General features: G+C 35.4%; 1 protein-coding gene across 1 annotated transcript; it reads right to left on the bottom strand.

Annotated features, from left to right (window-relative positions):
• Positions 1 to 535: 535 nt before the first annotated feature.
• On the bottom strand, positions 536 to 18904 carry LOC127873668 (JNK1/MAPK8-associated membrane protein-like). The gene is made up of 7 exons (XM_052417590.1): positions 18700 to 18904; positions 11188 to 11264; positions 10149 to 10300; positions 9579 to 9782; positions 5911 to 6080; positions 3556 to 3632; positions 536 to 3061 (listed from the first exon to the last, which is right to left on the bottom strand). Exons 1-7 carry the CDS (start codon positions 18758 to 18760, stop codon positions 2843 to 2845), a joined length of 960 nt encoding a protein of 319 aa, XP_052273550.1. The 5' UTR covers positions 18761 to 18904; the 3' UTR covers positions 536 to 2842.
• Positions 18905 to 18994: the final 90 nt, after the last annotated feature.

The following is an 18994-nucleotide window of genomic DNA, read 5'->3' as shown; positions in this document are numbered from 1 at the left end:
GTGTGTAGGAACATAAAACAAATCAAGCTTGGAATTGCCTCTCTTGACCACTCAGATCAAGGTCACTTTTCCTGAAATATAATATAATGAAATATAATTTCCAGTAAACACACGTTTGGATGGAGATTTTGTGCCGATTTTTGTTGTAAAGGCTTCGTATAATGCAGTCCATTTTTGGCCAGTCTGGTTATGGTCAATGGCACTGTTACTAAAAATAGGAGGAAAATCGGTATTGCTTTGCGATTTTGCTTGAATGTAGCTTACATGCAGACCTAGATGGGATAGCAAAATTATTTAAATTTATTAGGTTAAACATTGAAATATTGGTTTCATGACATTGTTATGTTTGTTATTTCTGTAACCATTGCAATCACAATTTTTGACAGTTAAAGAAATGAATAAGATTTCAAAAACTTCTGAAGTCAAGTTTATTTACTGATACAGGGTCTTTAAGTGCTAAATCTTTGTAGTATTTCAAAGTTTAAGTTTTGAAGGTTAAATGTTGGAACAACAAATAAATTGTAATAAATCGCAATAACAAATGATATTTATTAAGCCTTGCACATTTTTACCAAACATAAAGATAGGTGAATCAACAATGAAAATACACAAATGTAGGGAATGAACATCATATAACATAAAGTATTGCTAATATTCCAGCATATAAACTGAAAGAGGCATTATGCGGCAATTTGTCAAAGGTAATTATTAGTATTACTACCATTTTCAACCTTGCAATGTTCAAGTGTTCATGAAATGAAATGCAATATACAATGTACCTGTACATGAACACAATTAGCAAAATCATGTGCCTAGATTTGATCTTCACTATGTGAAATCAGGACTATGCATGTGTGTAAAGTGTCTTCCTAGATTATAATGTTCAGCAGGCTAATCAGGGACGACACTTTTTGCTTTTATTGTAATTTTGGTCTTAAGATAATTCTCTTCTTTATAAAAATCCAGTTTAGGCAGAATAGATGTCACTGATTAGCCTGTGTGGACTGCACGTGCTAATCTGGGACGGCACTTTATCCACATGCATTAAGGTCGGTTTTCTGGAAGCAAAGCTTATTTATGAAAATATTTCCAGTCCTCTTGGCACAGCCAATTACTCATTTATAACATGGGTTATCAAATGTTCAAGTGTTTAAGTACTTTACAAACATATGCATGTCTTCAAATGTGTGAAGACAACTCTGATAGTTTTCAATGAATCAAGACAAATTCATGTTTTTTAAGGAATGTCTTTCTGAAAAAATAAAAACAGAAAATAGGTAGACATAGTCATATGAATTGAGATTTTCCACAGAAGCCGACAAATAAAAACTGAGTTGTCTCTGGGAAAACGGTGCTTAATGCATGTGGGTGACATGTTTTCCCAGATGAGGAATTACATTTTCTATTTCAATAAAAAAATTGTTTAGTCTTTTCTAAATAATAAACTAGTTTAAATGGAAAGTGTCTTCCCTGATTGCAAGGCTAGTCTGGGACAACACTACCCACTCGCATTAAGCACCATTTTCCCAGGACGAGACTCAAACAATTATACATGTCACATCAATAAACAAGTAGTGTACTGACTGAAAGTCATACATGAGCATGTTGAGCAAAACTACATTAGCCTGATACATACTGGTGGTCATGTACTTATACTTGCTCTCAAAAATGTTTGTTTTTTGTTGATTGGATTGTTTGCCTTGTCAACAGTATTTCAGTAATATCACGGCCATAAGTTTACCAACTTAAACATTTCATGGGAGGGCTGGTTAACTAGTTATAAGCTCACTTATGCCAGTAACTGACAACTGCTGGAATCATCAAAGGTAGGGGGAGAATGGCCATAGAAAGGATTTCATGACAAATAGCTAGGCAAGTTATGTACTAGCAATACTCAGATTTAAAAAAAATAAATCTAATGGCACAAACAAGTTTAAATTTGGAATAAAGGAAATGCTAATAAATATCGTCCAAAGATTATGTATTCTTATTAATTACACAAAAATGTATTTGTTAGAATTACTGCATATGAAAACATTAATCTTGCAAGTGAAATGTTTGATAAAATGCAGGTAATCGTTTTTTAAACAAAGGTGTTCCCCAGGCTAATATGACATCCTTTTAAATCATTAATAATAAACCTAGATTCCTTTATTGCAGCAATATGCCTTGTACAGATGTATAGATGTAAAGCAATAAACTGTGAAAGTATATCTATATTATATTCTCAACACAAGCATTTTGATTTAATGCTTGTCTTTAAATTGCTTTAACAAATTGATTTCATTTCCAGGTTGCAAACAATGACAAGCTAGGCAGTAAAGATGATGTTAATAGTACTATTGAAAGTATTTTCATTAGCACATATGGTATAAATGAAACTGTGAGAAAAGTTTCACTTTTTTGTGAAGTTAGAATAAGACATCAATCCAAGAATAAACTCTTATCAAAACATTGCTTTACATGCAGTTGTGCCCCTTGTATGTATTTAGTGTTCAGTTTCATCAACATAGACCAAAAACGTTTGCACACGTCAGGATAATGAAACTTTACTGGAATTGTAATTACAGTGGAGTTTTTTCCAGCAAGTCCACCCTTCTACCCACCCAACTGGTTTTTCCATATCTAAACGCCAATATATTTCTTTAAAATATTCTATCAAAAATTTACAATACATAAATACGCAATAATATTTTATGATATCATACATGTACTGTAACCTAGTCATGTTGACAATATCCACTCGTAACAAAAATGCTAATTAAAACAATAAATATATCTGATGAATGTTCTAACTGTTCATAACTTATATAATTCCTGTATAATTTTAAAAAATAACACATTATTCCGCTGTTTGTAAATTACTCGGATTTGTAAACTTTGTTGTTGTAACATAAAAAACTGTAGGGCAAAAGACCAGTAGCAGCACTGGCCCATGAAGTTCCGGATTCTTTAGCTCGGTAAGTGATATAATTCCATATCCGTGTAGAACCCAGTGGCAGATAAGAATAATTAGGCGACGGGCGTCCGTCAGGTTTTCTTTTATAAGATCTTTGACGCTCTGTAACGCAAAATCAAATGTTTGCTTTTAATAACACATAAAACTATTCAAGGATGAGATACATTTTCTTATAGGCATGTTTGTAAATTCATTTTATCATAATTACTGCAAATTTGGAATGCATTAAAACATGTTTAGTGTAATGTTGAATGCTTTGTTTATATGTTTGACTTAATCAACCGTTGTTACTTACTTCAAAGTTTTTGATATCATCAACCAAAAAATACATTTGAGTGAAAAATAGTATTAATGCATGTGCCTTAAGTGTTGTTCTAGATAAGCCTGTGCACAACACACAGGCTTATCATGATGACACTTATGGTATTTTTCATTTAAAGTGAATCTCTTCTTAGTGAGGAAAGTGCATGGGCTTATTTGGGAAAACACTTTACTCACATGCATTAAAGCCCCTTTTCCCAAGGTGAGGCCCATTGAAAACACAAAATATTATCAGCGTTAATGCTATTTATAGACATTGGCCCCAGACTACTCACCGAGTGGACAGTCCTGAACAGGTGGACGGCACTTGTTATCAGGGTAACAATAATGAGAATGTAGGGAAATGAGTAATCTGAAACAACAAAGCAAAATATTGGACACATAGAAATAGTTCAGGCTTCAACAACACAACAGTCTCTCTATCTTTGGGTTACTGTGCTACTTTGCTATTTAATTTTCTGAACAGAACCCATTTTTATCATCACATTCTTCAAGAAAAGTCAAAACGATGTTGTTTCAAACACAAAGCTTTATTTTGCATGGGCAATCTAACAAGAGCTGTCAGAGGACAGCGCATTCGACTATTCGAGTGCTTGACAGTATAACGTAAGCCATCATTGGGAAATTGTTCATATTCAATAAGGTCAAGGTAATATGGTCATATTCTAAGTGGAAGAGGACCATAATTGAAACATATTGATCGCTTATGTTTGAAAAAGGGGTTGTACTTAATATATGATTCTGAGTTCAGGTATATTTTCCACAATATATTGAGCATTTGTAAAGACATAAAACAAACTAATAAGATTTTATTTCAAGTTTGATAGCAATAGCTTGGGTGGGATGGTTGGATGGTCCTTCAAAAATATTTTTTTTTACCATGTTTCAAAGACAAAAAATCTTTTTGGGTAGGTGGGGGTGGAGAGGGGGGTATAATGTGGGGGTGTGGTCATCTATAAGATAATCTTTCAAAAATAAGAAAAAAAAACATAAATTGGGGTGGGGGATTCTGGGGTGGGGCATGGGGATGGTTTGGGTGGAGTCCATTGTGGTATGTCAGGTAAGTGTTGTTTTGTCAAAGTATGAATCAAATCTGATCATAAATAGAGAAGTTATGGCAATTAAAGCAAAATTTATTAATTTGACCTTGAGAGTCAAGGTCATTCAAAGGTCAAGGTCAAAGTCAACTTGCCAGGTACAGTACCCTCATGATAGTAAGAAAATATTTTAAGTTTGAACGCAATAGCCTTAATACTTCAGAAGTAAAGTGGATCTTAACACAAAATTTAACAAAATATGAAAAGTTACTAAGACAAAAAAGGGCCATAATTCTGTTAAAATGCCAACCAGAGTTATGCAACTTGCCCTGTACAGTCCCCTTACGATAGTAAGCGAGTTTTACAAGTCTGAAAGCAATAGCTATGATACTTTAGAGGAGTCAACTGGACCAAAACACAAAACTTAACCAAATGTTAAATTATCTAGGTATAAAATGGCCATAATTCTGTCAAAATGCTAGAGTTACATTGTACATAACTTTGCCTGCACAGTCCCCTTATGATAGTTAGGAAGTGTTGCAAGTATGAAAGCAATAGCTTGTACAATTGTCTGCTCTTGTTTATAGATTGGGGTCATGTTGGTAAAGAAGTATGCAATATATAAAAGCAATATGACAAGGTTCATAGAAAATTTTTGAGGTGGTACGCAAACTTTAACATAGATTTATCAATAATATGCATATTCTAAGTGGAAAAAGGGCCATAATTCTTACAAAATGCTTGTTAGAGTTGTCTGCTCACTTTTATAGATTGGGGTCATGTTGGTAAAGAAGTATGCAAAATATGAAAGCAATATCTCAAGGGACAAAGAAAACATTTGAGGTGGTACGCAAACTTTAACATAGATTTATCAATAATATGCATATTCTAAGGCATAAAAAGGGAACATAATTCTTACAAAATGCTTGTTAGAGTTGTCTGCTCCTGTTTATAGATTGGGGTCATGTTGGTAAAGAAGTATGCAAAATATGAAAGCAAAATGTCAAGGGACATTGAAAATATTTGAGGTGGTATGCAAACTTTAACATAGATTTATCAATAATATGCATATTTTAAGTGGAAAAAGGGCCATAATTCTTACAAAATGCTTGATACAGTTGTCTGCTCTTGTTTATAGGTTGGGGTAATGTTGGTAAAGAAGTATGCAAAATATGAAAGCAATATGTCAAGGGACATAGGAAATACTTGAGGTGGTGCGCAAACTTTAACATTCCAACGCTCACGGGAACGCCGACGCCGGGGTGAGTAGGATAGCTCTACTATATATATTTCATATATAATAGTCGAGCTAAAATTGAGTCTTGTGTTTGAACTTAAAAATAGTTCACATGGCTTTAAATTAATCTTTGCTCCCTGGTGTCATTTTTTCTTAACATGAGAACACACATATTTTGACTGTTAGCAGAGAAGACACCTTTTCACATCTTAACCTGCTTACATTTATTTATTTGAGGCATTAAAATCACAATAAGTTAGAATAATAAAATATATAGACAAGTGATTAAATTTGAACACAATTCTAAAAACAAGCAATATTAATGATAAATCTGTTCAATGAAGTAAAAGACTTACACAGAAGCCCAGCCAATAAAGCCTGTACAACAATAAGAATCGGCAGAAAATAGAGTGCAGCGTAGATCGACTTAGTGCCCAGGCAATCCACAAACTGGTAGCTGATGAATGGCCGTAAGCACATCATAAATACCAGGGAAAAGGCATAGTAGATCATCACTATAGTGTACCTGTAACCATAAAGCAATAAATGAGTCGTGTTCTGAGAAAACTGGGCATAATGTATGTCCGCACAGGCTAATCAGGGACAACACTTTCCGCCTGAATTGGATTTTTGCTAAGAAGAGACTTCATTTTAACAAAAAATGTTATAAGAGAGGAAAGTGTCGTCCCTAATCTGGGATGTCACTTTACGCACAAGCATTATGCCCAGTTTTCTCAGAACACGACTCGTATGAGCCTCAGTCTGGGAATACTGGGCTTAATGCATGTGCGTAAAGTGTCTTCCCTGGTGAGACCGTGCAGTCCTGAGGCCACGGCTAATTAGGGACAACACTTATTTATAAACTAAGAGTTTGACCTCAATTGGCTAAATTTAACTTCTTGCTTAAACAAGATTTTGTTTAGGCACAGAGGCATAGACCCACAGTTGGCAATTTGTTTGATTTCTTGCTTTAAAGTATATGTCCCATATTAATATCTAGATTACTCATAAGCTAAAACAAGCACACAAAGATACTAATAGAAATGTTGGTACATGGGTACTCCTGAAATGGACAATCAGGTACAAAGGTATCCTTTCATTTGGAAATTGAGGCACAAAGGTATCCTTTGATTTGGAAATTCAGGCACATAGGTACCCATGATTTGGAAATTCAGGCACATAGGTACCCTTTGGTTTTGAAATTCAGGCACATTTGTACCTTTTGATTTGGAAATTCAGGCACATAGGTACCTTTTGATTTGGAAATTCAGGCACACAGGTACCCTTGATTTGGAAATTCAGGCACATAGGTGCCCTTGATTTGAAAATGTAGGTATATGGTGCCACTGTGCTTAAAGGCTCTCAGGAAAGGCCCGGATGACAAATGAGTTTTCTCAGAAAATCAAAGGAACTGAAACACATTTAAGGGACCAAAGGTAAGTAGTCACTTGCTGATTTCTTAAAGTATTCCTGTGGAAAGCTCTGGATTTGTGAGGATGAATTTGCATGTTGTTTTTTTTTTTACAAGAGGGCCACAACGACTGTGATATGCTCACCTAAGTTCAAAGTACACCTTTGACCCCACTATAGACATATTCAAACATGGCTTTGATATTGTCATTAAAAAATTCTGACCCAGTTTCACCAAGATTGAATCATAAATAAGGCTCCTAGAGTGGTGATATGGGTTTTCTAAGTAAAGATTTTACCTCATTACCTTATTTTAGAACCAATGTGGCCCACATTAAAACTTGGTGTATATATTTCTCAAAAAAAATGTGCTGACCAAGATTAACCAAGATTGGGTAACAATTGTGTCCGCTTGAGTGGTCACAAAGTTTTTCCAAGATTTGACCTTGACCCTAGTTTTTATAACACAAGAGTCTGACCCATATTAAAAATTCACCTAGATATTTTCAAGATAAAAATTCTGACCAAGTTTCACCAAGATTGACAGATAAATTTTGCCTCAGTACTTCACTTGGTGACCTAGTTTTTAATGCACCTGACCCAGATTAAAACTAGATAATATATAGATAAACATTCTGACAAAGTTTCATTAACATTGAGTCATAAATGTCGCCCATAGAGAGGTAATAAAAATTTTCTATTATTTGACCTGGATATCTACTATTGGTCACAAGAATTGAACTTTGCACAATTCAAGATTGCATAAAAATGTGGCCTTTAGCGCAATAACGAGCTAAAGGTGACAAACTATGCACAACAACAGAGCTCTTTAGGACAGCTAAAAAAGATTTTTGTTTTATTCCCAAAGTCATTAATTTGCATTATCATTAAGAAGCCAAATTTAAAATGAATGTAAAAATAGACAACTTAAATTAATTTTAATGAACATTTCATTACTTAATCTAGGATCTTAAGTTAACATGTCATGACTTAACTAGCGTTGCAAATGCTTATTCTTTAGGTTAGTAAAACAGTATCGCACATCAACAAAAGGCTGTTTAAACACATTTTTGAACCATTTAGTAATACAACTCAGAGTTATAGATAATTTTTTACCCATGGGGGTAAATACCCCCACTTTTCAAAGCATGGGGGTAAATTGTCAAATTTTGCCTTGCTTGAAGGGTAATTTGCTAAAAGTAAAAGAATATAGCCGGGGTACAGACACATTACTTTAATCATGTTAAACACAATAAACCATTAACTATGTGTATTCCTTCATAGTAGCAGGTTTCGTAAAGTGTTTTTTTTTAACTGTGCTTGGTTTATAGGCTTCCACCACCGTGAGCCATGGAAAACTTTTTTGCCAACTTTCAACAGTTGTTTTATTAGTGTTAAGTGTTTTCTTTTTGATTTGAAAACAGAGGAAATTAAATCATTCAGTATTGGCAGTACAATGTTTTTACTCGATACAACTTTTGCCGTATAAAAAGAAACAATTTTACTTTGAGAAGTAATTTGTTTTGGCTTCGAAGAAGCCATGCTGACCTCTTCATGCGTCTAGATGATACAGAGTATTCATACCAACTGGCTAATTATTTATACAATCCAGCACACCAATTATCTCTAATTTTTAATACAACCTGTCTCATATTTTGACAAAAGACAATCAGCTGTTTATATTTTTTTGTTTAAGTTGTATGCAGAGAATTTACATCATTTGCGTTAGTCCATATTGGCTTGCTTAAATGTACGCACGGAAATGATAAATTGAGCGTATCTTCATTTTTCTAATGCGTATATTACACTGATATGCAGCTTATCTAGAACGCTGACAACTGCTATATACATGTAACACAAATGCTAAGAGTGGTAAGAACACATATGGGTCGTGTTCTGAGAAAACTGGGCATAATGCATGTGCGTAAAGTGTCGTCCCAGATTAGCCTGTGCAGTCTGCACAGGCTAATCAGGGACGACACTTTACACCTAAAGTGGATTTTTGCTAAGAGACTTCATTTTAACGAAAAATGTCATAAAAGCGGAAAATGTCGTCCCTGATTAGCCTGTGCAGACTGCACAGGCTAATCTCAGACGACACTTTACGCACATGCATTATGCCCAGTTTTTTCAAAACACTGCCCATATATATATATGTTAAGATTGGGATAAACATACTTAATGCTCAAGTTTAGAATTTAAAATTTAACACAGGCAATATAAAACCAACTCTACAGTATTTGTAAAATCATGAAACTTAATGAAAGAAGCGATTAGCTGAAAGGAATAGTAATCACAACCCTGGTTGATAATTTAAGACACAAATTAAGCCTATTTCTCGGACACTGGGGCTCATGCATCTATGTAAAGTGCCTGTGCAGTCCATACAGGCTGATCACTCAGTCATCAGGGACAACACTTTCCACTTTTAGGGAATTTTTTGTTCAAGGCAGAGTCTTCTTAACAAAAATCCAGATTAGGCAGAGAGGATTTCCTTAATAAACCTGCGGGGACTGAACTGGTTAATCTACGATCACACTGTAAACACATGCATTAAGCCCAGTTTTCCCAGAACAAGGCTCAATAAGAAAACTCAACAATAACCCAGACTTACAGGGGATAAACAATCTCCTGTGTACAATGCAAGGTCGTAGTATAGTTAGGCGATGGATTGTAGAGCATGGAATACCAGTCCTGCAGCCTGGCAACTGGGCATGAGCGCAGGCTTAGTGAACCAAGCGGGTCTGCCAACAGGAGCGTCAATATGGCGGCCATCACGCTTTCAACTACGGCCGACAGGTGAAGAACAACTAGAGACCTGAAAGCATGTTGACAAAAAATTTGATCATGTTGTTATTTTGTACAGACAACATTGCCTAAATGACTTCATATTTTTTCATTTTTAATATGGATTTAGTATTAACAATAATAGTCATTTATTTTTATTAACATAATAACCTTGCACCAATAATATGACCAGTCAAAGAAGCAATTGCCACTTTTAAAGAATAAATAAAAGCTTTTGGATTGAACAGGCAATCAAGTTACTGAATAACTCAAATGAATTAACCGGACATGCATGTTCACCAGTAATATATGCCAATACTACAGCTGAATGCCAAACTCTATACTTAAAAAGAAAGTTTTATATTAAACATTTTCATTTAGCATGATTTATACTCACTCTTTTTTAACGTTTGTGTAATCTATGAAGAAGCAATGTAGAAGTATGGATGTGATGGCCATGAATCCCAAGTAGAGCCAATCGTAGAGGTCGGGTGAGCTCGTGCATTCACCACAGACAGAGTTCTCTGCTTGATATCCTCGAGGACAGGCCTTTGAACATAAATGGGCTGTTCTCTGTGAGATGGGGGTTAAATTCATGTGCGCAAATTGTCGTCCCTGATTAGCCTGTGCCGACTGTACAGGCTTTTCTGGGAAAACACTTTCCGCACATGACTTAAACACCCTTTTCACGGAGCATGGCCGAAATGAACTTGTCATAATGGAATATCCTGTATTGAGTTTTCTTATGGTCAATTTAATTAACAATTAAAATATTTCATTGCAAAGAATTTATAATTTAACAAGAGCAACGCATAACGGGTGCCACGCTCTGCTGCAAAAGCTTGTCAGAATTTTTTTGGGTCAGTGACCTAGACCTTTGACCAAGAGACCCAAAATGGGTTTGGCGTGTAGAACTCATCAAGGTGTATCTACATATGAAGTTTCAAAAGTGTAGATGGAAGCACTTTGAATTTATAGCCAATGTAAAGGTTTTAGCACGATGCCGGCGGACGGCTGATGGCGGACGACGCGCAGGCTATGACAATAACTCGGGTTTTCTCCGAAAACAGCCTCGCTAAAAATGTGTGTTCAATACTTAAAAAATGGTGAAATTATGCAACTTAATGCAAAATATATATTATCTAACCAAAATTCATGCTTTCTCCTTGATTTCTCCTGATTCCCAGTCAAGGCCCACTCAAAGGAGAAGTAACTTCTCCCCAAAATTTGACCCTATGCCAATCTCTGTTATAAACCATTAAATTACTTTCATTGTAAATATAATATCTATCTTAACACAGTTAAAACACCAAGTACTGGGTCCATTGCAAAAACAATAACAAATTAATTTATTTTATTTACACTTACATTGAAAATAAAAATAAACTGTGTCTCTTTAATCTAAATAAAAAGTCACAATAAAATAGAGACATTACCCCACAATCTGAGTAGCGAGCTGGTCCAATGTTCATTCTGCCACAGTACATTCCTGGACATTCATCTGGTTGAATTACTAAAATATATAAGTTATTTTTTTAAATGTGTTTTTCATTTGCTCAATGTTCTCATGGCCATTATAATATATCATAAGCTTAGGTTGTGGGCTTTCTAGTACTGAAGAAAACACTACGAGTTTCAAAGTGATTACCCTAATTATTCTAAGATTTTGGACACTAAATTTTTGGACACCCCCTTATTTTAGGCCAAAATACAAAATTTTGTCCATAATTAAAGACTCCACATTCTCGGAGAGTCAATTTAACAGCTCTATTTTACCAGATTTCAGCCATGTTTTCGCTTATCTGGTGACCCTTTGATAATGTGTTTTTACAACCCGATTAAAGTCATAACAAGCAAATTCGTTGAATTGATATCCCCCGCCTATATGCTTCTGGACACAAGAATATTATATTTGACACTCAAACAAGCATTTTTTCAAGATACAAAGGGCCATAACTCCGTTATTAAAAGATGGTGTACAATGCCATTTGGCGTGCATTATCCTCTTATCCATATATATACTCATATGAAGTTTCAATGAAATACGCCAAAGCACTTCCAAGATATGGCTCCGGACACAAAAGTGACAGACGGACGGACAGCCGGACAACGCCAAAACAATATCCCTCCGCCTCTGGCTCGGGATCTATACTCATACCAAGTTTCAATGAAATCCGCCAAAGCACTTCCAAGATATGGCTCCGGACACAAAAGTGCCTATAGTAAAAAGCATTTTTTAAAGATACAAAGGGCCATAACTCTGTTTTTAACAGATTATATACAATGCCATTTGGCGTGCATCATCCTCTTATGCATATATATACTCATACCAAGTTTCAATGAAATCCGCCAAAGCACTTCCAAGATATGGCTCCGGACACAAAAGTGCCTATAGTAAAAAGCATTTTTTAAAGATACAAAGGGCCATAACTCTGTTTTTAACAGATTATATACAATGCCATTTGGCGTGCATCATCCTCTTATGCATATATATACTCATACCAAGTTTCAATGAAATCCGCCAAAGCACTTCCAAGATATGGCTCCGGACACAAAAGTGCCTATAGTAAAAAGCATTTTTTCAAGATACAAAGGGCCATAACTCTGTTTTTAACAGATGGTGTACAATGCCATTTGGCGTGCATCATCCTCTTATGCATATATATACTCATACCAAGTTTCAATGAAATCCGCCAAAGCACTTCCAAGATATGGCTCCGGACACAAAAGTGCCTATAGTAAAAAGCATTTTTTCAAGATACAAAGGGCCATAACTCTGTTTTTAACAGATGGTGTACAATGCCATTTGGCATGCATCATCCTCTTATGCATATATATACTCATACAAAGTTTCAATGAAATCCGCCAGAGCACTTCCAAGATATGGCTCCGAACACAAGAGTGCCGGACGGACGGACAGCCGGACGGACGGACAACGCCAAAACAATATCCCTCAGCCTCTGGCGGGGGATAAAAATTGGCAACTGACCATTACATTTTCGTTAATCATAATGGGTAACTGGTAATAAACACTGGTTTGTTCCAACAGCGTTTAAAATAATTATTGTATTAAGAAAGCAATAAGATTAATGTTTCTATTTTTTATGTCTTATTTCGGGTAAGTGATTTTTAAAGATGTGAAGTTGTACATGTATTTATTTCAAAGCAGAGAAAAAAGATAACAACAAAACAAAATGATCGGACATTAATTTTTTGTCTTTATTTCAATACAATAATTGACAAACATAAAATACAAGTCTCTAATTTTTCGGACACCTGTATTTTAAAAATATTTTAGTCTTAGAGTAATTACGGTTTACAAGGTTTCCTGGATCAGGCAGGTACGAATTTGAGTAGGATGTTGTAAAAAGGTCTGCCAGGATGTAACTTTTATCAACAGTGTGCCTCAGGTCAAGATATATCTTCTTGAATGCTTTGAGCTTTTATGAGAACATTGGTACAGCTCAATGTTCTTCCTGATAAAATCTGTAAACAAGACCTGTCTCCATAGGATGACATATGCCCCCGATAAACGCTTTGATAGAAGTTATGAGCATTTTTGGAAACCTAAACGCATTTTTCAAAACCTAAACGCTGACCCTAAGTTCAAGGTCAAGGTCACAAAAGTGAAAATTTGTGTGCGTATGGAAAGACCTTGTCCATATATATACATGCATACCAAATATGAAAGTTACATCTGAAGCGACATAGATATTATGAGCAGTTTTCGAAACCTAAACGCAACATGTGAAGGACGGACGGACAGACGGACAGTGCGATCACTATATGCCCTCCTTCGGGGGCATAAAAATATGTCTCATGTATGTCTATTAAATTGAGTTCAATCAACCTAATACATTGTAACAAATACGATGCCTGTTACCATCAACATTTCCATGAACCGTTCACATGTTTGAAACTTGCAGGTTTTTTATCAGCTTTTTGGGAAGATAGCCCATGGCTTTGAAATTGGCAATTTTATAGGCATTTTCAAAAAATTGAGAAAACAAATGGGGATATAAAACTACATGAAAGAGTTCAACATCTTTAATCACAAACACCATCATGATCAACAGTTTTGCACATAATAAGCTCATACAAAGTCTTCAGTCACATCAGGCACCATTTTATTAGGAGGCTGTTCATCTTCTTCTGAAGAACAAAAGCTTTCAAAATGTTGAATATCAGTCAACACTTTGCTTTTGGAAATCAAGGATGAGTCACTTGTTATTAAATATCTATTATTAACAATGGAAGAAGTTTCAATGGGAGGACTTGTACTTGATAACGATGTTTGTTTATTTAATGACGCTTGCTTTTAAAAATCAACAGTTTTCGTTTGGCCACCAGGTTTTTGCTTAGGAATCTTTTTCACTTAATATTTCAAATTGCGCGACATTTTTGTTTTCCATTCAGCCAAATCAGGAAAAGATTGAATTTCATTGCAAATTTAATAAGCACCTGAACAACACAGAGAATATTGTTAACACGAAAAAAGCCGATGTTATCCCAATCGAGGTATAGTCTAAAACCCGTACAAGACCGGATCAGACTTATTAACACTTTGTTAACAAGGGCTGTTGGTAAAACATGCATGCCCCCCATATGGGCTGTCAGTTGTAGTGGCAGCCATTGTGTGAATCCGTTTTCTGTCACTGTGACCTTGACCTTTGACCTAGTGACCTGAAAATCAATAGGGGTCATCTGCCAGTCATGATCAAAGTACCTATGAAGTTTCATTATCCTAGGCCTAATTATTCTTGAGTTATTATCAGGAAACCATTTTACTGTTTCTAGTCAATGTGACCTTGACCTTTGACCTAGTGACCTGAAAATTTATAGGGGTCATCTGCCAGTCATGATCAATGAACCTATGAATTTTCATGATCCTAGGCATAAGCATTCTTGAGTTATCAACCGGAAACCATTTTACTCTTTAGAGTCACTGTGACCTTGACCTTTGACCTAGTGACCTGAAAATCACTAGGGGTCATCTGGGAGTCAAGATCAATGTACCTATGAAGTTTCATGATCATAGGCATAAGCGTTCTTGAGTAATCATCCGGAAACCATTTTACTGGTTCGAGTCACCGTGACCTTGACCTTAGACCTAGTGACCTGAAAATCAATAGGGGTCATCTGCGAGTCATGATCAATGTACCTATGAAGTTTCATGATCCTAGGCGTAAGCGTTCTTGAGTTATCATCCGGAAACCATTTTACTGGTTTGAGTCACCGTGACCTTGACCTTTGACCTAGTGACCTGAAAATCAATATGGGTCCAGTGTTCTGCCATAAATCTTTACTGTTGGGGACAGGGACCCTTTATGGTTACAAAAGTGGGGACGAAAAGGAAAAATCTGGGGGACACAGAAATATATTTGTAGCAGAATTAAATTTTCAAAAACAAATTACCTTTTACTTGCACTCTTAAATTTGCTTGATTTCTTCTTACAGCCAGTCCACAGGATGTAACATTCTAATTCAAACTTGAACATTTTAAAAACTTTTTAAAACTGTCAAACAATTGTCATTATATTTACAAAACTTTGAACAGATTGATGGTCATTGGACTCAGCATTGCGTGTCAAAGTACTTGTTTGATAATTAGAATTACCGATAGTTAAGGCATTTTCTTTTTTGTGCTTTATGCACAAACTGCATGTCATTTTGTTGTTGTCAAACAGTGACCAAGACAATTTTCGAAGACTTGGAATGTACGTTAAGGGCAGACTTTTTTGTCATTGCTAAACGATGTTGGGACTTGGGAAGACTCTGTTGGGGTGTTGTTATTATTATCGTCATATTTTCTAATTTTACTTGCCGGAGGAAAAAAACTCAAATGGATTTTGTTTTCTTCGGCCGGTCACTTTCCACCATTTTGATAGGCGTGAAAATTTCCTTGATATCAGCTGATTGGTTGTTATAATCTCAACTTACCATTGCAATCAATTGTTATTAAAGTAAATTAACCATTAGCTGCAAAATGACGTCACATCCAATTTAATAATTCGCTCTAGTTACACATTCACTCGATTACTTTACCGACTTACTAATTGAATCAATTAGTTTTTATTCGTAATTCCTGTGCGCCCGCGGACCCATATACAGAAAACGGGTTGGGACAAATCTTTTATTTTCGCGCCAATGACGCAAGGGCGCATCCAAGGCAGAACACTGGGGGTCATCTGCGAGTCATGATCAATGTACCTATGAAGTTTCATGATCCTAGGCGTAAGCGATCTAGACTTATCATCCAGAAACCATCTGGTGGACGGACCGACGGACGGACCGACGGACCAATGGACCGACCGACCGACATGAGCAAAACAATATACCCTCTCTTTATTGAAGGGGGGCATAAAAAGCAAAACAGCTGATGTCATTAGCGTTTTTTTTCCAGATTGAGAATTTTTTAGCAGAATTTTGGGAAAAGGTATACTTTTCCATTCAGCCAAATCACAAAAACCTTGAATTTCATCGCAAATGTAATAAGCGCCTGAACAACTCGGAGAATATTGTTTACACGAACAATGCTAATGTTATCCCAATCGAGGTATAGACTAAAACCCGTACGAGACCGGATCAGACTTATGAACGCTTTGTTAAAAAGCAAAACAGCTGATTTCATTAGCGTTTTTTTTCAAGATTGGGAATTTTTTTGAGCAGATTTTGAGAAAAAAAGTATTCATTTTGAGATTGGGAATATTAAATCGGGCCTAAAAAAACCTGACTTGGATTAAAATCATCATTCTGCAAGCACACCATATCATGTAATTATCCACTGAAGATAAAAGTGATAATGCATATTTGTTTCTCTGACAAACATTTTTATTAGGATAAAGATGAGTTATTTTAATTGTTTTTCTTTTTTAGTTTAAGATGTAACAGCTGACTGATTATCTTTAAAAGTTATTAACAGCCTTAACAAAACCTTATGTTTTAGTCGTCTGCTAGAATAAGTCCCATTTTGGACCGATCGCTACATTTCCCCAGGGCCCTGATTCTGAAAACTTCTTCCTATTTCTAAAAACTTCTCCCTACTGTGAGCTGAGGGAGAAGTGACTTCTCCCTAAAATCTGAGCCAAGCTAGAGCCCTGTATATAATAATTTAATCATTACAGATATAGTTATGAACTGTTCGTGTTTATTTGTGCCAGAAAATAGTTTATGTGACTCATATTACCGATTAAATTGGAATCCAGGTGGCAAATTTACATGAAACAAGCCAATTTGTTGAATTGATATACTTTGCCAATATGAAAATGTTGGGACAGATGGTCAGGCAAAATGAAGGACGGAAAACACCAATCTTTTGGCGGGGGATAAAAAGCTATTATCACTGCAACACCAAGCTACCTGGAGGGTCTACAGCTGAGAGTTGAATTATTGCAACAACAGGTCAAGATTGAGAGAAACCAAACGGTTGGTGTCTGGCATTGAAAAAATAAATGTGAAAGTAAACCAATGTTGAAATTGATTATTGATTAATCACTACATTAAAATGACACTTTTGAAACTTTGACAGAAATGAGAAATGTCAAATGAGAACATTTAGATTAGAAATCTTAAAATTTACAATACAGTCAAGTTACCATTACCGGATCAGTAGCGTAATTAAGTTGTTCTGGTGAAAAGCAATAAATGTTTTGAGACTTCTTTTACCCAATTTTAATTAAATAATACCTTTGCTTATTGATTCAGCACATTGTCTTATTTTTAAACGCAGGCAAAATGTATTTGCGATACCTTTTTTCGCCGCAGAATTCATACATTAACAGATCAGTTGTAGCCATAACGGATCACGTGACTGAAACCACTCAGGGGGCATCTAACACACTATTTAAACTGTCAAAACATAAAATGTGTTGTTTACAATGACCAAGTTATATTACCAGTTATAAATTATATTCATTTTTTTGTTATTAATTGTTTTCTATATGTGAACTTGTATCCACACTTTACTCATGGTGTTCTTGTGTGAATTATCTGTTAAAAATCCTCAAAAGATAGAAAAGCTATGGGCATCTTGTAAACAGTGGGTTTTTTTCACCATTTTGGGAATGGGGCCTGGTCCCTTTGTATTGGGAAAATTCGCGGCGTTTTGACTAAAATTTGGAAATTAGTGTTGTTGTTGTTTTGCTAACAAATGCTCAAAAATTGAGGATACAAGTGTGTCCAGTATTATATTTACTAATGTTGATCTTATTTGGATGGAAGATGAACACAATATTGGTATCTTAAAAAAAAAAAAAAAATCTTTTTCGGAAATTGGGAATTTTTTGCTCCCATTTGGGAAAAATATATACTTTTTTCCATTGGGAATGGATCCGGTTACCGCACCCGATTTTGAATGAAAAAAAACACTGATAAACCATGTAAATTGTTTGAATCATATCTACTTATAAATATTGAACATGGAAAATAAATAAAACATTAAGATTGATATCATTTATTGTAAGAATCAAGAAGATTTGCATATATTTTAATATAATAAAATATTATTTCCCAAATTCTTAATTTTATTTGAGGACAGGTGTTGCAAAATCTTAAACACGAATACAAACTGAAATTGACTTTTGCAGGCAGAAAGACTACTAAATGGCCTTTAAATTAATGCATAAACTTCTTACTTTCCAACAGAGTTATAGCATGTGGAAGCGAAAAATTGGGTGCCCGAAAAATGTTCAACCTCGATTTGGAAACGAGACGGAAGTCAACAAAGTCGTATATACATATCAGCAAAACATACTGAAATGTTTGACAAAGTGTAGCTCCGATTACGACTCAATCAATGCGTTTTAAAGAACAGGCCTTGAAGATACTGTGTGCAAAATATCATCTAAAAATGTCAACTATTTATCGCGATACGCAGTCTTGAACATCAAAGTTATCCGCTATGGACCCCGGTAATGGTAACTTGACTGTATACAATTATTTCTACAAACCAATATCTGCAAACGCAATGCCCGTTATAAACGTCACAATGATTGTTTTCACACAGGCCATTTTGACAGTTGTTCTACAATTATTTACAATAATTTGGTTAAATTATATATGTCTGTTGTTGTTTTTCATCTCATCACAGTCTTCACGACGCTTGCTTATTTCGACTATTTCCGGCTGACAGAGTTGGGTACCACTCTGGATCAGCAGACGATTTATTTCATAAATATCTTACGGAGGAATCCGAGATAGCCGATGTATCACGATTGAGTTGGGTACCCGACAGAGTTGTCGGTC

This window comes from Dreissena polymorpha, chromosome 3 (assembly GCF_020536995.1).
Source record: "Dreissena polymorpha isolate Duluth1 chromosome 3, UMN_Dpol_1.0, whole genome shotgun sequence".
NCBI classification, from domain to species: Eukaryota; Metazoa; Mollusca; class Bivalvia; order Myida; family Dreissenidae; genus Dreissena; species Dreissena polymorpha.
This window is presented reverse-complemented; position numbering and strand designations above follow the sequence as displayed.